This window comes from Grampus griseus (genome assembly GCF_964374135.1).
Source record: "Grampus griseus genome assembly, chromosome: 15".
Classification (NCBI taxonomy): Eukaryota; Metazoa; Chordata; class Mammalia; order Artiodactyla; family Delphinidae; genus Grampus; species Grampus griseus.
The window spans coordinates 75,710,815-75,728,355 of NC_139009.1; the positions used below are offsets into that span (position 1 = coordinate 75,710,815).

The following is a 17,541-nucleotide window of genomic DNA, read 5'->3' on the forward strand; positions in this document are numbered from 1 at the left end:
TGTTCAAAGATGCAGTGGGTTGCCTCACAAGGGGGTCTCCAACTGAATGTCCCTCCCTTTTCCAGCCCTCTCAGGAGGTGGTAAAGGAGATGATACAGTTCTCCAAGGATACGCTCGAAAACGTTGACAAGGCTCGCTCTGAGGGTTTGTACCACGAGGTAAGAATTCATTTTTCTTTTTTTGCGGTACGTGGGCCTCTCACTGTTGTGGCCTCTCCCGTTGCAGAGCACAGGCTCCGGATGCGCAGGCTCAGCGGCCATGGTTCACGGGCCCAGCCGCTCCACGGCATGCGGGATCTTCCCGGTCCGGGGCACGAACCCGTGTCCCCTGCATCGGCAACTCACTGAAACTGGGTTTGAGGAGAGCACAGGCAGCCTGACAAACGTCCTGGGGCCAGGGGTGTCTGTGATATCGGGGATGGAGGAATGGAAATGGCAGTGGGTGTCTTGCTTTCTCGCGTCCTGGCTACAGTGTCCAGATCTACTAACTGTGCATTCAACCCTGGTTCTAGAAACACCAGGCGTTCTCAACTGGCTGTACACAAGAATCATTGAAAAAATCCTGATGCTCAGGACAATTCCTCCAGAACCTCTAGGAGTGGGACCCAGACATCAAGATTTGTAAAGCTCCCGAGTGATTTCAACAGGCACCTAAAGTTGAGACCCACGGCCAACACTGACCTGCAGAGCACGTGCCTGCACTGAATTCACAAAGGCAGCTTGTTGGAAGTACAGATTCCCGTGTCTCACCCCCTAAGGTGTGATCCGTCTAGTCTGCAACAGAACACAGGGACCATGAATCAGGATTTTTTCCTCCAAGCTCTTTAGACAATTTGGTAGCTAGGTTTGGATGGCACTAGGGCATGGCAAGGTGGGAGATTAATTTCTGTTCGTTTCTATCTGCTTTTCTCTGATCTTCATTCGCCTCCTTTCCTCACTCATTCTTTGCCCACTTTTGAGCCCTTACTGGGGTGACCAACACACGACATGCTCCTTGCCTCCCGGGAGTTCTGTCAGGTTGCGGGGAGAGAGTCCCATGAACAAAGTGTTGCTGTACAGTCCGGAAAATCTATGGCAGAGGCTCGCGGCAGGAGCTGGAGCTCCGGATTCCATTCCTCTGTCGTCTTCTTCGTTTGTCCTCTTCCCTGCTCACGCTTGGTAGGGTCGGGTGCAGGGCTGGACGCTGCTCATGGGCTTACAAGGATTGTCTTCAGGATAGATTGTCTGCCAGCTCACAGTTTGCCACGCCCCTACCTGGCTGCCTCATGGGCCTCTGGGAGAGTCTCAGAGAAAACTGGTTTCCACGCATTTGAAATGGAAAGAATTGTGTGACATTTCTCCCGTGAGAGTGGCAAGGGAAGGAGGGGAGAACTGTGAACCACTAAAATCTAGAGACCATCTGACTCTGTAGGGTGTAACTGAAGATATGTCTACACATGAATCAGTTGGAAAAGCCTGACTGTAAAGCCGCTTGTGGTCGGGCCCGTCTTCTTCCTCACCAGGACCCATGTGGCCTCCTCCTGATGGGTCGCCTGGCCTCTCTCTCTGCCAATCCCTCCCGTACACTTCGAGCAGGGCATGACTGTCCAACCTCACTGTGCATAAGGGCCACCCAGGGGCAGATGTGAAGGATGCCACGGTCCCTCCCCCGGGTATTCAGTTTCAATTGGTCTGGGGTAGGACTCAGACATCGGGATTTAAAAAAGCTCTCCAGATGACTCCAGAGCACAGCCAGGATGCAGAATCATGGGAATGATGGTTAAGATAAAGCTCCACTGCTTGATTTGAATACTTGCTCCATTGCTCACTTTCTGTGTAACTTTGGCAAAGCACTCGCCGCTCTGTGCTTCAGTTTCCTCGTCTGGGAGAATGGGAATATTAGTAGTGCCTATCTCATTGTGTCGTTGTGAGAAGGAGTACATATATATGTAGGAACATGGCTTTCATAACTCCCTGCTGACTTCTATGATAACTCCTCATTCTGCCGTATCAGCTGTGTCTCCCACTGTTACCCTTGCCATCCCTACATCTTAGCCAAACAGGGCCATTTTGCTATTCAGATCACAAACTTGTGCTTTCCCTTCTCTGCCGGTAGTTTCCTCAAGCTTCGAAGAGTGAGTGTCCAATGCCATCGTGATGCTCCCGTATGTGAGTCAAGCATGTGCTCTGGTGCAGGGATAACAGACAGGGCCTGTGTCTCCTAGGTTGTGAAGTTATGCCGGGAGTGCCTCCAGAAGCAGGAGCCAGTGTTTGCCGACACCAACATCTACACGCTGCGGCTGTTGAGCACCGTTTCCGAGGTCCTCTCCTACCTGCAGGCCTTTGAGGAGGCCTCACACTACACCAGGAGGATGGTGGATGGCTATATGTAGGTGACGATCCTGGGTCTCAGGTAGTCTCCTGGAAACGTGTCTATTCCAGGGATGGCAAAGAGATGGCATGCCTGTCGCTACCTCTCCCTCCTGTGCCCACAGCAGGCATCAGTAATCGATAACTGTCCTCTTTATAACTGAGTCTTTGTATCGTGGTGTTCTGAGCAATAATGTCCAAAGAATCAGATTTGATACCTGAGATGAAATCTATTTGTCATCCCTGGTCTTTCCCAAATCCTCCAGCTTGTCTATCATTTGGGAGGCATCTTCTGCTTGTGGTTTCCTTAAGGCTAAATCTGGCTTGATTTTAAGTGCTTAGAAAAGTTTCTCCCCCCTAAAAATCAACAGAGGCAATCTTGTCAGCTTTAGATTTTATTTTTTTTTAAAAAAAGTGGGACTTCCTTGGTGGTCCAGTGGTTGAGATGCCTCGCTTCCACTGCAGGGGGCGTGGGTTCCATCCCTGGTTTGGGAACTAAGATCCCACATGCTGCACAGCAAGGTGCAAAAAAAAAAAAAAAAAAAAAAGAGGTGTCAGCCATTCTTGCTTATAAATTGTAAAAGGCAGCTCCTTTGCCTTCCCTCTGCTAATGTCCTCTCTTGCCTTATGTGTCCACATGGGCATGTGGATTTGTATTTCTGGCCAAATGAATATGTTGGCATAAGAAAGTTGCATTTTTTTGAGTGGATGTTACTCATAAACAAAATCTGGGAAAACTGTACACCATGCGAAAAGGAAGTCCTGTTAAGAGAGTGCCAAGGAGGTGAAGATACAACCCTGTCCCAAGAAGGACATTCGAATTATTTTTTTTCCCCTGAACTTCCTAGCCCGTTCAAAGGAGGGCTGAAGGCTCCCAGCTCCTTGTACTCAAGTTCCAAGTACAATCCTGACCCTGTTTCCCCATTAGGACTTGGCTCAGTAGCTAGGTCGGAGCCTCAGCTCTTGCAGCCTCACCGCGTGGGGTGTTTGGCATCTCAGTGCATCTCTGTGTGCCCTAGTCTCCCCTGATGGTTGACGCCTCACAGCGCTGGTGGGAGAGTATATGGACTTCATCAGTGAGGTCACTTTATAAGTTGTCAGATGTTGTGCAGATAAAAGGTAGGTTGGGAATATGTGTCATCATTACTTGCTCTGCCCCTGCAGGAAGCTGTATCACCCCAACAATGCCCAGCTGGGCATGGCCATCATGCGGGCAGGGCTGACCAACTGGCATGCTGGCAACATTGAGGTGGGGCACGGCATGATCTGCAAAGCCTACGCCATTCTCCTGGTGACACACGGACCCTCCCACCCCATCACCAAGGACTTAGAGGCAAGTGGCTTCTTGGGGCGAGTCTGGGCTCTCTGAAGATGGAAGCTGAGGGCTAGACTCTGCTTTTGGAAAGACCCTAGATTGCCTGCTAGACCAGAAGGGAATTCAGAAATGCTTAGTCCACTCCCCTTGTTTTATATCTGAGCAAACTGAGGCCCAGAGAAGGGGAGTAACCTGTCCTTGGTCACAAAGCGAGTGGACAGCAAAATTGAGGCTTGAACGCTGGGATGCTCCAGGCCTGGACTGAGAAAACCTAATGGTGTACATGTGTGTGTAGCACGTACATTAGAAAACGTGCCGCATGGAGTAGAGTCAGGGAGCACAGGCTCTGGGACCAGACTGCTGGGATCCAATTCCGGTTTGACCACTTTCCAGCTTTGTGGCTACAAATATTGAGTGTGTGGGCCTCAGTCTTCTCATCAGAAAAATGGAGAAAAAAGGGTAAGGTTGTGGCAAAGGTTCAATGAACTGATGTGTGAAAAGCGCTCAACAGTGTCTGGTGAGTGGCATGCTCTTCATAGCTGCTGGCTGGCTTTGTGCTTTGAGGGCTGATTTATTTGAAAGTGACGGGGTTCAGAGGACTGTCCTCAGGCAGTAGTATAGGGAAAGAGGACAGACTTTGGTGTCATAGAATGTATGTCAGTACATTAAGCTTGTCAAATACAAGTGTTTGTCATTGTATTCACTGCTCTAACCTCAGCCCCTCAACGAAGGCTGGCCCTTGATAGATATTTCTTGAATTAACATATGGGAGAATGAGGGTTTTTCTGTGTCACATAGAAATAGTAATCTTCCCGGCCGTTGTAAAGTACAAGGGAATCTCACCCATTTCGTGTATGAGGAAACTGAGGGCTGAAGGGATTAAGTCACTTGCCTGATGTCCCACAGTGTTGATGGGACTTAAGTTCAGGAACCAGGGTTCAAATCCAGGTCCCCACCTAGCAGTTCCTAAGAACAAACATCCTCCGCTGAGAGCATTCCCTCAAGCTACTCTCTCAGGGGTCTGACTCCCTCTTCCTAACAAATGGAGTCCACTGCCAGGACATTAGACTCGCAGTGTATGAGTGTGTATGTGTGTCCTCTGGGGAGGTACAGTTGAATCTCAGTGGCTGGGAGCCACTTACCCCATAGTCTGTCATTTCCAAAAGGGCCAAGGTAGGTCAGAAACCAACACATCCTGGGGGTTTGTCCTCACTGTTTTCGGTGTATCCGCTCCCACAGGCCATGCGGATGCAGACGGAGATGGAGCTGCGCATGTTCCGACAGAACGAGTTCATGTACCACAAGATGCGTGAGGCCGCCCTGAACAACCAGCCCATGCAGGTCATGGCTGAACCCAGCAATGAGCCGGCGCCGGCTTTGTTCCACAAGAAGCAATGAGGACCTGCCTGGTGGGAGAGGGGCGCCGTGGCTGGGGAACTGGGGAGACATTCTGGAGGTGGTGGGTTTCTGGGGAGACCCTTGATGAGGAAATCAGCGTAACGCTCAGCCTTGTTGCCGCGAGAATGTCCTACTCTTTTTTCCCAGTGTCATTTCGGTTCATTTCAACTCAGTTCAATTCAATTTAACCCTATCCCAGACCAGTCCAACTCCTCCTACAAATATTTATTGGGATAAATATTTATAGGGATAAAGAAGCTCCAAATGTAGCTGGAGAGGCAAAATGTAAACAATTAAAGCACAGTGTGATAATAAATGCAATGGTAAACTCTATGGAGAGAGGGAGTACAGTGGAGGGCATGTGTCTGGTGTGTGTGTGTGTGTGTGTGTGTGTGTAGTGGTGAGGGTGTCATGGAGGAGATGACATCTGAGCTAAGGGTGGCAGGTACCTGGAGTCTCAGGTGGCCGCTCACCTATCTGTGCAGGTGTCTCTGGAATATTCGGGATTTGCTGACTGGGATGGGTGATGTTCAGTTTCCTCAGGCGAGTGTGGAGTTATGAAGAAGAGACTGTCTTTGGGCCTTTCAGGTCCTACTCAGAGAACTGAAACTTCTTCAGAAGGGCACGTATGCAGAAGGAGGGCTTTGCCCAAACCACTTGAGGCCTCAGTTTAAAGTCTGGGTTCCCAGCATTATTCTGAAACTACTTCTAGAACACAGAGAGGGAGTGTTTCCTTTTCACACTCTCCCTGCCAAGCCCTGTGATTCCCATGACGTGGGACTACTTGGATAATAGCTGAGATTTTTCTGACCATTGGCCTCCTAGGATTGGAGAAGTCTCTTCAGGGTGAAGTTGAGGGAGAAACTTGGAAACCCACATACCTGATGATCATGGGTCCAGCGGAATTGGCCTTTGCGTCTTTTATTTTGTCACGTGTGCCTGGGTGGCCTTTACCAGCTTAGAGTTCATCACTGGCCCCCAGTAAATCTCTATTTTTTAGTAACGAATAATTATGACTTCCCTTGCTTGATTTCTTTCATTGTCCATTCCCTGGGTCCTCTGCTTTCCTTACCAGAAGGAATGTCTAGTCTGGACTCTGCACACCTAGGTGAGGACCTCTCTGGGAGTGTGACCAACTTGCCCTCATCTCCTGGGAGGCTGCTCTGGTTTCCACCCAAGAGTGTGGGTCTTGGGAATCAACCGATCTAGTTGTCCCATTGGTCTGTTATCTTCTGGGATCCCAAACTTCTCACGAATGTTTTGGGGGATCCTGGACAAAAGCCCCCCCCATTTGAGAGTGTCACCAAGTCTTCTCTACTCTCTGGGGCCACCCTTGACCCCAGAGCTCTAGCTAACCTCTTGAGGTCAGGTGATCCCATCAGGCTCCATATTTGTCATCTGTGCCTAAAGTGTCAGTTCCTCCATCCCCACCCTTTCGTCCTCAGAATGATCCACTGCCTCCCTTGTAACCTGACCAACAGCTCTGCCAATGTGCCAAAAACTTTGTCCAAAAACTCTGCAAAGGTGCCGCCTCTGTGCGGAATACTGGCACCTGGCACCTGGCTCTTCATTGAGGACACCTGCTGCTTCAGAACTTTCACAGGGAGACTGACAGTTCTTCTAAGCTCACGTAAGGATGGCTCCAGCCCTCTGCCAGGGACCTAACTGTGCCGGTTCAAATGGTCTCTCTTCTATCCTCATATGAAACCTTCCCCCAAACCTCTTCCCTTCCTTGTCACTGTCACCTGCCACACCGCTGGCCATTCCCCCACATTCAAGGTCTTCTTTTCCGTCCCCTCTTCCTCAGATTTGGTGTCTTCGAAGTCCACTTTCACAGACCATCTAAACCACTTGTTCTTCATTTACTCAATTCCAGGTGTCTTTCCACTTCCCCCATTAAAACCCTCTCTTAGTTACACCCTGGACACTGTCATCCCCCATAATTCCTCCATTTTTTGGCCGCCCTCTGTGGCATGCGGGGTCCTAGCTCCCCGACCGGGGATCGAACCTGTGGCCCGGCACAGTGGAAGGGCGGAGTCTTAACCGCCGGACCGCCAGGGAATTCCCAATTTCTTCATTTTTGATGTCTGACTCTCTGGTCATTGCCTTCCATCTGTTCACTTCTCTTTTTCCTCCACCCCTGATTGCTAGATGGCATCGTATTTTCTCCAGTGTGTCCCCCCTCCTCCTGTCTTCACATCCTTCCAGATAACCAGGGCGTCAGCCTCTTTTTCTTTTTGCCCATCCCCCCTTCCTACTCGGCAGAGTCCAGGCCTGGATGAGTTCAGCTGTCTTGTTGTTCCTCTGTTGCACCTGGAGGTCTGAGCACAGCCAGGAAAACGGTACCTCTCACCTCAGGCGCATCCACGGCCTCTTCTCCAACCTCAGCTGGCCTTGGGGTGCAGCCCAGGCGTGCTCCCTGTGCTTCTCCCTTTGCCCAGTGGTTATTTCAGGTCCTCACTCCTGTCCTGGAGCGAGTCCTCTGCTTTCAGCAGAACCTCATCTCCTGCTTCACCCAGAGGCCAGGAGATGGGGTTCCTCAATTTCCTCTTCCCGCGTTCACACATGTTGTGTCTGTGCTCATCCTTCCCGCTTCCATCTCACACCAGTGGCATGAGAGCCCCTCTCCTCCAAAGCCAAACGCTCCACCTGTGCTTTGGATGCCATCCCCTCCTAGGTCCTTGGGGCCTTGCTTCCCGTTTATTCCTTCTCACCCTGGATTCTTCACATTTCTCTGTCTACTGGCTTCTTCAAAGCAGTTAATAGATGTGCTGGGGAAACTCTGATCATAATCTTCAAGGCTGAGTTGCTTTTTTTGTTTTTTTTTTGCGGTACGCGGGCCTCTCACTGTTGTGGCCTCTCCTGTGGAGGAGCACAGGCTCCGGACGCGCAGGCTCAGTGGCCATGGCTCACGGGCCCAGCCGCTCCGCGGCATGTGGGATCTTCCTGGACCGGGGCACGAACCCACGTCCCCTGCATCGGCAGGCGGACTCTCAACCACTGCGCCACCAGGGAAGCCCAAGGCTCAGTATTTTTAAAAAAGGCTTTGTCTCCCACAGTTATTATCTGCCTTCCTTTACTTTCCATTTCTTCCTGAACCCACTGCAGCCTGGCTTCCTGAGTCCATGAATGTGGCCCTTCCCACGGTTGACTCTTGGGGGGACTTTTCAGCCCTCATGTGATTTGGCTTCTCTGCCTCAGTTGGCATCACAGCCCATGATTTCTGGGCACCACATCCTTTGCGATGATCCTCTAATGAGGTTTCTCCCCTGGCCCCGTTTCTCTCCTGCCCCTGGCATTTCCTGGAGCTGGTTTTGTTCATTCGGGTCACTCTCAGTTTGTCCTCATCTCTCTCTGCACACCCTCCCCCATGAGCTCGGCCAGGCCCTTCGTTTAATCACTGCCGTGAGGCTGATGTCCTTAAACCTGTATCCCTTGACCTTGGTCCGCATACCCTCAGCCCCGCATACCCTCTTGAACATTCTGCAGGCCCATCAAACTTGGCGTGTCCAAAAGGAAGCTCTTTCTCTTTCCCTTCTCTCCACCCCGACACCTGTTCCTGCTCAGCGCTGCCCTCCTTCCACCCCTGAGGAGAACATTGACTTCTAGTCACTTCCTGAGTATCTATCGCATCTGAGACGTTAGTCAGGTCCCTTCAGTCACGGGTCCCCAGGTGGCCCATGTTCTTCTGTGTCTCTCTGAGTTTTGAAACATTCTCTCTAAAATACCCGAAACCTGCCAACTCATATTCATCGTTCAACACCCACTTTGGAAATCACCTCTTCTGTGAAGTCTTCCCTGAAAGCCTCAGAGTCAGCTGGCTGCCTGTCGGAGTCTGTCCTATTATCCTTGAGTCTCCCATCATCACACTCCCCTCATGGCCCTATAATTGCCTTTTCACTTGTCTGCCTCCAGCGTCAGATCGTGAGGCTCTGGAGGGCGGGAGCTTTGTTCCTTTATTCATCTTTCTATCCCCAGAACCTAACACAGGTCCTGGGACATAGTAGGTGGTCAGTTAATGTGTATTGAATGAATGAATGAATAAGTGAATGAATTTGCTTAGATCAGAGCAGAAGAGACATGAAACTGTGTATCTCGAGTTTTTATGTTATTGCAGTCCACAGAGGCCATTAAATTTTCTGTATTTCCAAGCAAATGAGTGTGGCTTCTTTCCTTCTGACAGTCTATTCATAGAACCCTCTGTCATGATGGAAATGTGTTCTATCTGTGGCCAATACAGTAGCCACTAGAATCATGTGACAATGGAGAACTTGAAATGTTTCTAATATGAATGAAAAACTGAAATTTTAATTATTTCATTTCAATTATAATAGCTAATGTGGTTAGTGGTTACTGTATTAGACAGTGCAGTTTTAGAGAATACTTCAGTGTAGTTCTCAAGATTATGGACACTGACACAAATTAAGTTCATATCAGCTCTCCTGATATTAACTAGATGACCTTGGACTGGTTATCTCATCCATGCCTCAGTTTCCTTATTTCTGCTTATCACATAGTGTTGCTATAAGAATTACATTTTTGGGCTTCCCTGGTGTTACAGTGGTTAAGAATCCACCTGCCAGTTCAGGCAACACGGGTTTAAGCCCTTGTCCAGGAAGATCCCACATGCCGCGGAGCAACTAAGCCCGTGTGCCACAGCTACTGAGCCTGTGCTCTAGAGCCCACAAGCCACAACTACTGAGCCCACGTGCCACAACTACTGAAGCCCGTGTGCCTAGAGCCCGTACTCCGCAACAAGAGAAGCCACTGCAGTGAGAAGCCCGCGCACCACAATGAAGAGTAGCCCCTGCTCGCCACAACTAGAGAAAGCCCACATGCAGCAACAAAAACCCAATGCAGCCAACAATAAAAAATAAATTAATTAATTTTTAATAAAGAATTACATTTTTTAAATGTAAGGCTCTTAGAACAGTGCCTGGCCCATCGTAAGTGGTCCATGAGCATTCCAACCATGCTTCTATCAGGGTGTCCCTTCTCCTACTAAGAAAGTGGAGGTGAAGGGTAGAGACAAGCAGTGGTATGCTGGACCAGCTCGAGACAGCCAACCGCATACACTTCTTCCCACCTCTGCATCTATCAGCATCATGTTGATAGCCCGCCATTAGCCACAGTGGGAATATTTACATCATGGTAATCGGTTTAACTCTAGAAGAACACATTAATTTGTAGTGTTGTCAATCTATAAGTATGGGGTTTGCTACATAACTGTAGCAGAACAGATACTTAGCAAGACCATTAAAGAAATCTTTACTTCAGCTGGGGTGAGCTCTGCATTCTGAAACCTCTATCCCGCAGGGCCACACAAACAAGTCTAAGACTCTGATTACTACCCCTCCGACTAACCCACTTGTTCACTGCCTCACCAGTGTATTGACAGACACGTGTCTTAAACGCCAGATATAACCACTGCTTGGGAAGATTGCTCAGGGCTTACTTCTCAAGGATGCAGAAGGGAATCTGTATGGAGGCCCTTGGGGAAGAATCTGTTTCTTGTCTTTTCCAGATTCTAAAAGCTTCTTCTAGAATGCCCACACTCCTTGGTTTGTGGCCCCCAGACAACAACACACCACTCCTTCTCTGACCCTCCTGCCTTCCTATTTACTGACAAGAATACTTGTGATTCCACTGGGTCCACTGGGATAATCCAGGATAATCTTCCCTTTTCAAGGCCTTCGCCTTAATCACATCCGCAAAATCCCTTTTGCCATGTGTCACTGGTCTGGGGGGTAGCATGGGGACATCCTTGGAGGCCATCATTCTGCCTAGCACAGCAGTCTTGTTACCAAGTCCTCAGACCAGTCATGCAGACACAGCAGCAAGTCTCTGAGCAGAAGGCTTGGGACTCGCATCCTGATCTCCAGGCACCAGGAGAATGAACCTTCCTTCCCATCCATCACATTGACAGCCATGTCCAACTTACCTTCTTTCCCTTCCTCATTCACCCAGCTTGAACCTATGATGGTGCAGCATTTCCCGACCCACAATGGTTTGCTGGTAAACATTCAGCAACTAAGTTAAGAAGAACCCGATTGGTAACGTTTGCTGATTTTTCTCAGTGTAACTATTCTCACCATGGCCAGTGCCAAGCTTCCAAGCTGTATGTTGAGTCAGGAGCTGCTCCTAGCTGCCTCCAGTACCCCATGCGACCCATGCCAGGCAGTTGGCCCCTTGCTGGGCCCTTCTGAACTGGAGAAGGAGTCCCTGCCCTTCTCTGGGAATAAAACCTCTCGGTCTGTGACCCTAGAGATGCTGGTAGTCAGACTCACTGCTGCCTGGAAAGTTCTGGGAGAACACAGCTGGCATCGAGGGAGAAAAATGAGTTGACAAGGAGAGAGAGAAGTATTGATGACGTTCTTGTAAGGCTTTGGATCCACTCCTGCTTGACAGTTACATGAGTCAGTGAACTACCCCGTCCCACCTTTAATTTTGGCCTAAGCCAGTTTATGTGGGTTTCTTTTTCTTTTTTAAATTTTAATTAATTTATTTATTGGCTGCGTTGGGTCTTCACTGCTGCGCGCAGGCTTTCTCTACTTGCGGTGAGAGGGAGCTCTTCGTTGCAGTGCGCGGGCTTCTCATTGCGGTGGCTTCTCTTGTTGTGGAGCTCGGCCTCTAGGTGCGCGGGCTTCAGTAGTTGTGGCACGTGGGCTCAGTAGTTGTGGCTCACAGGCTTTAGAGCGCAGGCTTACTAGTTGTGGCTCACGGGCTTAGTTGCTCCACGGCATGTGGGATCTTCCCGGACCAGGGCTTGAACCTGTGTCCTCTGCTTTGGCAGGCGGATTCTTAACCACTGCGCCACGAGGGAAGTCCTAAGTGGGCTCCTTTGATTCGCAGCTAAAGGAATTCCCATTGTGCTAGTTTGTCTCCATCTTCCCTTCCCTACGTTCCTTCTCCACCCTTCTCTGCCCGGCTCTGCGCCCAGGAGGGCTGACTTCTGCTTTCTTGTTCAGCCAGTGGGAGGCACTGGCAGGAGATGGGATGGTAGAAGGAGAGAGAGGTGGGTGTTATTCCCCACCATGTTCCCTCTTCCCTGGCCCCTCCCTGCCTAACCAGCGCCTGTTGGGTGGTTCTCGAAGGGTCCCAGCTCTCACTGAGCTCCAGTAATGCTGTCCTCCAGGTTGCCACTTCAGGCCCATGGGTGGTAATGGTTTTCTGTGGTTGCGGGTCCCTGGGTGCCTCACCTACCCCGTAAGCTCCCCTTATTCAAACCACACCTTTGTATATGGTGCTTTCATTAAATTCTCATCAAGAAAACCCTTTTGCGTGAGGCTTATTTCCTGCTGATACATCCCTGACATGTATCTTTCTTTTTAAAAAAATTCAAGTATAGTCGATGTACAATATTACATAAGTACAGGTGTACAATATAGGGATTCACTAGATAGGGAGTAAGTTTTAAAAGTTATACTCCATTTATAGTAATTGCAAAATTCTGACTGTATTCTCCATGTTGTGCAGTATATCCTAGTAGCCTATTTTATACATAATAGTTTGTACCTTTGACTTCCCCATTTCTATATTGTCCCTCCCCTCTGCCTCGTCCCCACTGGTAATCACGAGTTTCTTCTCTCTGTGAGTCTGCTTCTTTTCTGTTATACTCACTAGCTTGTTGTGTTTTGTAGATTCCACACAGAAGTGATGTCATCCAGTATTTCCCTGACATATATCTTTCCAATTTACTTCTCACACCTAGTCACTAGATCCCATTGACTCTAATTCCTAAATGTTCGTGAACCTTTCCACCCTGCTCCATCCTCACAGGCACTGCCTTGGTTCAGGTCCCCAACATCTCTGGCCTGGACCATCGCCGCTGTCTCTTCATAGTCTGTCTGTATTCAGCCGTGGCCCTCTCTTTGATCCTCGACACCATGGCCAGAATGATTTTTCTACAGTGCCTTTAGTATCATGTTCCTCTTGCAGCTGAAAACCCTTCAATGATTCCCTATGGTCTCCAGGGTCAAGTCTAAACTCCTTACGAGAATATTCATGACAGAGACTCTGTGTCCTTCTCAGCCTCATCTCTTGCCAAACCTCCATTTATACCACACCTCCCTGCCAAGCAAACACACTCAGATGCTTTGAGAGTCGGCTGAAACGTCACTTCCGCTGAGACATTTTCTGAGGCAGACAGGCTCTGGTGATTGTACACGTCAGCATCACAGCACGGATCATACTGTCGCCATGTGGCTTATGGGTTGGTCTCCCTGCTAGACATCACGTCTCCCAGGAATTACTGTCTCCTCAGAGCTTAGCATTGGCCAGCCCTGATCTGGCTGAATGAGTCTAGGTTGTGGAAAAGATACATGTAATTCCACATCTCTGTGTTTTACTGGTAAGAAATACTAGAAAATCATAGGATGGTCAAGATGCCTCCAGTATATATAGAAAAAATGGTCTGAAGATTGAGTATGAGCTGTTATATTCAACCCCCCAACCCCCCCCACAAAAAAATCACTTTCTTTATTCTAATGACAATCAGTTGAAACAACAACAGAAATGTCTACTTTTGTGTGGATATAGACACCAAAACTGACTCTTTACAAATCAATCCGCTGTCACAGGGGAAGAGCCGTCTCTGGTAGTGGGATGCCCACAGGACAGGCGGAGGGAAGAGGGAGGGGTCAGAAGAGACTAGGGGTCCAATTAAAAATAGCTGATACCATCAACAGCTGTTTATTCAATTTATTTAAAGCAGGCTTCAGGCCCAGATTTCTCTAGGCACCTGTACGAAATCCAAATTCAGCATTTAAAATGAATTCTCCTTTTCAGGCAAAAACATACAAACAACACCCTCCTAAATCCAGAGCTGTTCCCAGTTAGGAGGAGATTTTGGGAAGTTTGTCAGATCCCTAGAGGCTTTGCTGAGGAGAAGACCTCATTTCTACTACTTTCTGCCTCCTGTGTATTAAGAGTCAAAGAACGTCAGATGCACCATTTATCAGCTGGGTGGTCCTAAGCAAACCTTGTTTCTTCTCTGTGCTTCATCTGCTCACAGAGGTTAATTTCTCTGGGCAGTAACAGAGCTTCTGCTACTAAAAGTCTAAATGTCAAACCCAACCGCAGTTCCCTAGGAATCCAAGTGGCAATGATGACATGTTTTATTTGCATGGTACTGGCATCATTTCATGGGATCCTTACAAAAGCTATGAGAGAAGGTGTTGTATTGCCCATTTTACAGATGAGAAAACTGAGGTCCAAAATCATGGATTAGTTAACTAGAACCGTGCCTTCAAGCCCACTATTTTTACTTGAAATCATCTGCTTTTTAAAAAGTCATTTTAAAAAAGTAGTTCCACAAAATTAGTTCCTTGTAAGAGATTCAAACAATAATGCAAAAAGCTCTCTTGACCTCCCACCCAATTCCTGTTCCTGCCACAGAAGTCATGGCTATTATCTGGTGTTCCAGCCGTCCATGGTCATAGACATATCTGTATATCTATATAAATAGATAATTTTGTTTCATATTTTAATAAAATTTACATGATATTGTACTGTTGATATTGTTCTGAAACTTACTTTTTTTTTTTTTTTTAATGCTCGGTCTTAGAGATAGTCCTATAACAGTACATATAGATCTACTCGTCCATTTAATCTACCAAAGGTTATTTCAGAGTGTGGCCATAGCGCAGTTTATCTAATCCTTTTTTTACTGATGGACATTTGTTTCCAGTTTGGGGCTGCTGCATTTTTTATATGCTTCTTTGTGCCTGTGTTTAAACACAACTCTAGGGCGATGTACAACAGTGGCATTGCTAGGTGCTAGGAAATTCGCATTGAAAATATTAACGGATACTGCTAAGTGGTGCTCCAAATGGGCTGTACCAGCTTACGTCTCCACCAACTGATGGGAGAGCCATTCATCACATCCTTGCAAACACTGGATGTGGTCAATCTTTTTACGTTTTACTAGTTTGATTTGTAAAATGATATCTCATCTTACATCCCTCCTCTGTGATTAACAGTGAGACTAAGGATATTTCATATTGTGAATTCCCTGTATATGTCCTCAACCCACTTTTCCATTGACTTGTTGGTCTTATTGATTTGGGGGAGGTTTTTATATTCTGTCTATTAACCTCTGTTATGTAAGCCACAAATATATTCTCCCACATTATTGCTTCTTTTTGGAAACTGTGTTTACAGTGTCTTTCTTTCATATCAAATTTAAAATTTGTAAGGTGGTAAAATGAATTAATCTTTCCCTTCATGGATGTTGCACCTCGTTTAAGATGGTCTTCTATACTTCAAGTTATTTGTCTATCATCATATCTATTTCTAATATTTCATATTTATTCATTTAGCTCTTTAGTTCATCTGGAATTTATTTTGTGAATGGCATATTGTAGTCTCCTATTAGTTGTATTTCCCCCTGTATCTTCCAACTCTGAGTTCTTACTGAAACTCTGAAGCACTTTCCTTAAGTCTGCCCTAGTTCCTGAAATAATTGTCTCCCATTTTTTCCCCCAAGATCCTGCTCCATATGGAAGAAGGAGGGCTAACATATGAGGAAAACTATAGAGCAAGGAAGGAAGAACTTCATCCAATAGACTGGTGCAGATAAAAAGCCAGAGAGGGAAAGAGTACTTTCAGCTGTACAGTTTAGGAAGCCTTCTTGGAGGAGGTGGCACTTAAATTATGAGAGGAATGAGAGGTTGTTTAACTCGATTGCAGTGTATATTATAGGAAGGGTGTAAAGCTAGATAAGGTGGGACAGGACATAATGGAGCAAAGTTCGGCAACCTATGGTCCATGAGTCAGATCCAGCTGCCACAGCGTGCAGGAATCTTAGTTCCCTGACCAGGGATTGAACCCACGCCCCTGCAGTGAAAGCGCGGAGTCTTAACCACTGGACCTCCAGGGAAGTCCCCACCTGTTTCTATATGGTGTGGGAGCTAAGAATGGTTTTCCATGTTTAAATGGTTGAAAAAAATCAAAAGAAGAACAATATTTTATGACATAGGCAAATGATGTGAAATTTAAATTTCAGTGTTCATAAATAAAGTTTCATGGGAACACAGCCATGCCCACCTGTTTGGGTATTGTTCTGTGGCTGCTTCAGTGCTACAACAGCAGAATTAGGGAGCTGTGGCAGAGCCTGGGTGGTCCACAAAACTGAAAATATTTTCTTTCTGGCTTTTTACAGAAGAAGTTTACTGATCCCTGTTACGGAGCCTTGAATGCAGGTTGAGGAGTTTGACTCTTATGTGTAGGGCAATGCATTATGATCAGTGCTGTTTTTAGGGAAGATGACAATTTGTGGGGTGGAGATTCGCAGGTGAGAGAGAGGCAGGGAGATGCCATAGTGGCCTGTGAAACAATGCAATAACGAGTAACGGGGTTTCAACCCCAAAAGAGGGAAGGTGGGAAAGGTGACAGATTCATTCATTCATTAAAGCATCTTTGTTGAGAGCTTTCTGTGGTCTGGGCACCGTTCTGAGAGCTGAAAGATATAAGGTAGAGATGCTCGAGCTTGGTAGCTCTTTGGGTATGGGAAATGAGCTCTGTGTTCATTTGCTAAGGATGCTGTAACCAAGTACTACCGACTGGGCGGCTCAAACAACAGACATTTATTATCTCAGAGTTTTGGAGGCCAGAAGTGTAAGATCAAGGTGACCAAAGCTACGCTCCTTCTGCAAGAAGTAGGGAAGGATCTGGTCCAGGTCTCTCTCCTAGCTTCTGCTAGTTCCTCGGCTTGTGGTTGCATAACTCGTCTCCACATGGCAGACTCCCTGTGGGTGTATGTGTTCAAAAATTTCTCCTTTTTATAAGGACACCAGCCATATTGGATTAGGGACCCACCTTACTCCAGTATGAGCTCATTTTAACTTAACTGATGACATCTGCAACGACCATGTCTGAATAAGGTCACAGTCTGAGGTAGTGAGGGCTAGGACTTCGACATGTGAGTTTTGGAGAGATGCAACTCAACCCATCACAGCTACCAGAGCCTGGTACAAGGTGCCATTTGGAGAAATCCCTCTTCTCCCATATTCTGCTTCTGCCCGCAGCATGGAGGTAATTTCTACCTGAGATTCCTCTGTCTGCTTCTGGAAGCTTCTCACTCAGCCCTCCTCTAGGAAGGAGAATTGTCCCTAGGTGGGCCAGTGCCCGATCTTTTTGTTCATGTCCCCTGGTGGGTGGGGCTGCTGTGAGCATAGCCTCCCTTCTCCTGCCCAGTGTTTCTGCTGTCTCTGTCCCCATGGGGATGACCCAGCACACAGCTCGTCTCGTTCCAGCTCCTTGCCATGTGGCTGACTGGGACAGCTCATTCCAGGGCTGCTCTACAGATCCAGCCACATCATGTGTCCCTTACAGGGTCACCTGAGCAGGCAGCCTGGGGTCTGCTTTCAGGCTGAGAATCAGACCTGACTCTGTAGGATGGAATGTGCAGGTGATCAAGATTTACAAAAATAGAGGTGATCGGCGTTCAATAACCACATCAATGAAAAGAGGAAAACACAC

General features: G+C 47.7%; 1 protein-coding gene across 1 annotated transcript in view; it reads left to right on the plus strand.

The window, feature by feature from the left end:
• Positions 1–9,217, plus strand: part of SMYD1 (SET and MYND domain containing 1) — a 42,972-nt gene extending 33,755 nt beyond the window's left edge. The window contains exons 8-11 of the mRNA XM_082672428.1: positions 66–158; positions 2,204–2,367; positions 3,513–3,681; positions 4,903–9,217. Of these exons, the coding sequence (XP_082528554.1) occupies positions 66–158; positions 2,204–2,367; positions 3,513–3,681; positions 4,903–5,061 (585 nt within the window). The 3' untranslated portion in view covers positions 5,062–9,217. The remainder of the gene's footprint in view (positions 1–65; positions 159–2,203; positions 2,368–3,512; positions 3,682–4,902) is intronic.
• The last annotated feature ends 8,324 nt before the right edge of the window (positions 9,218–17,541 follow it).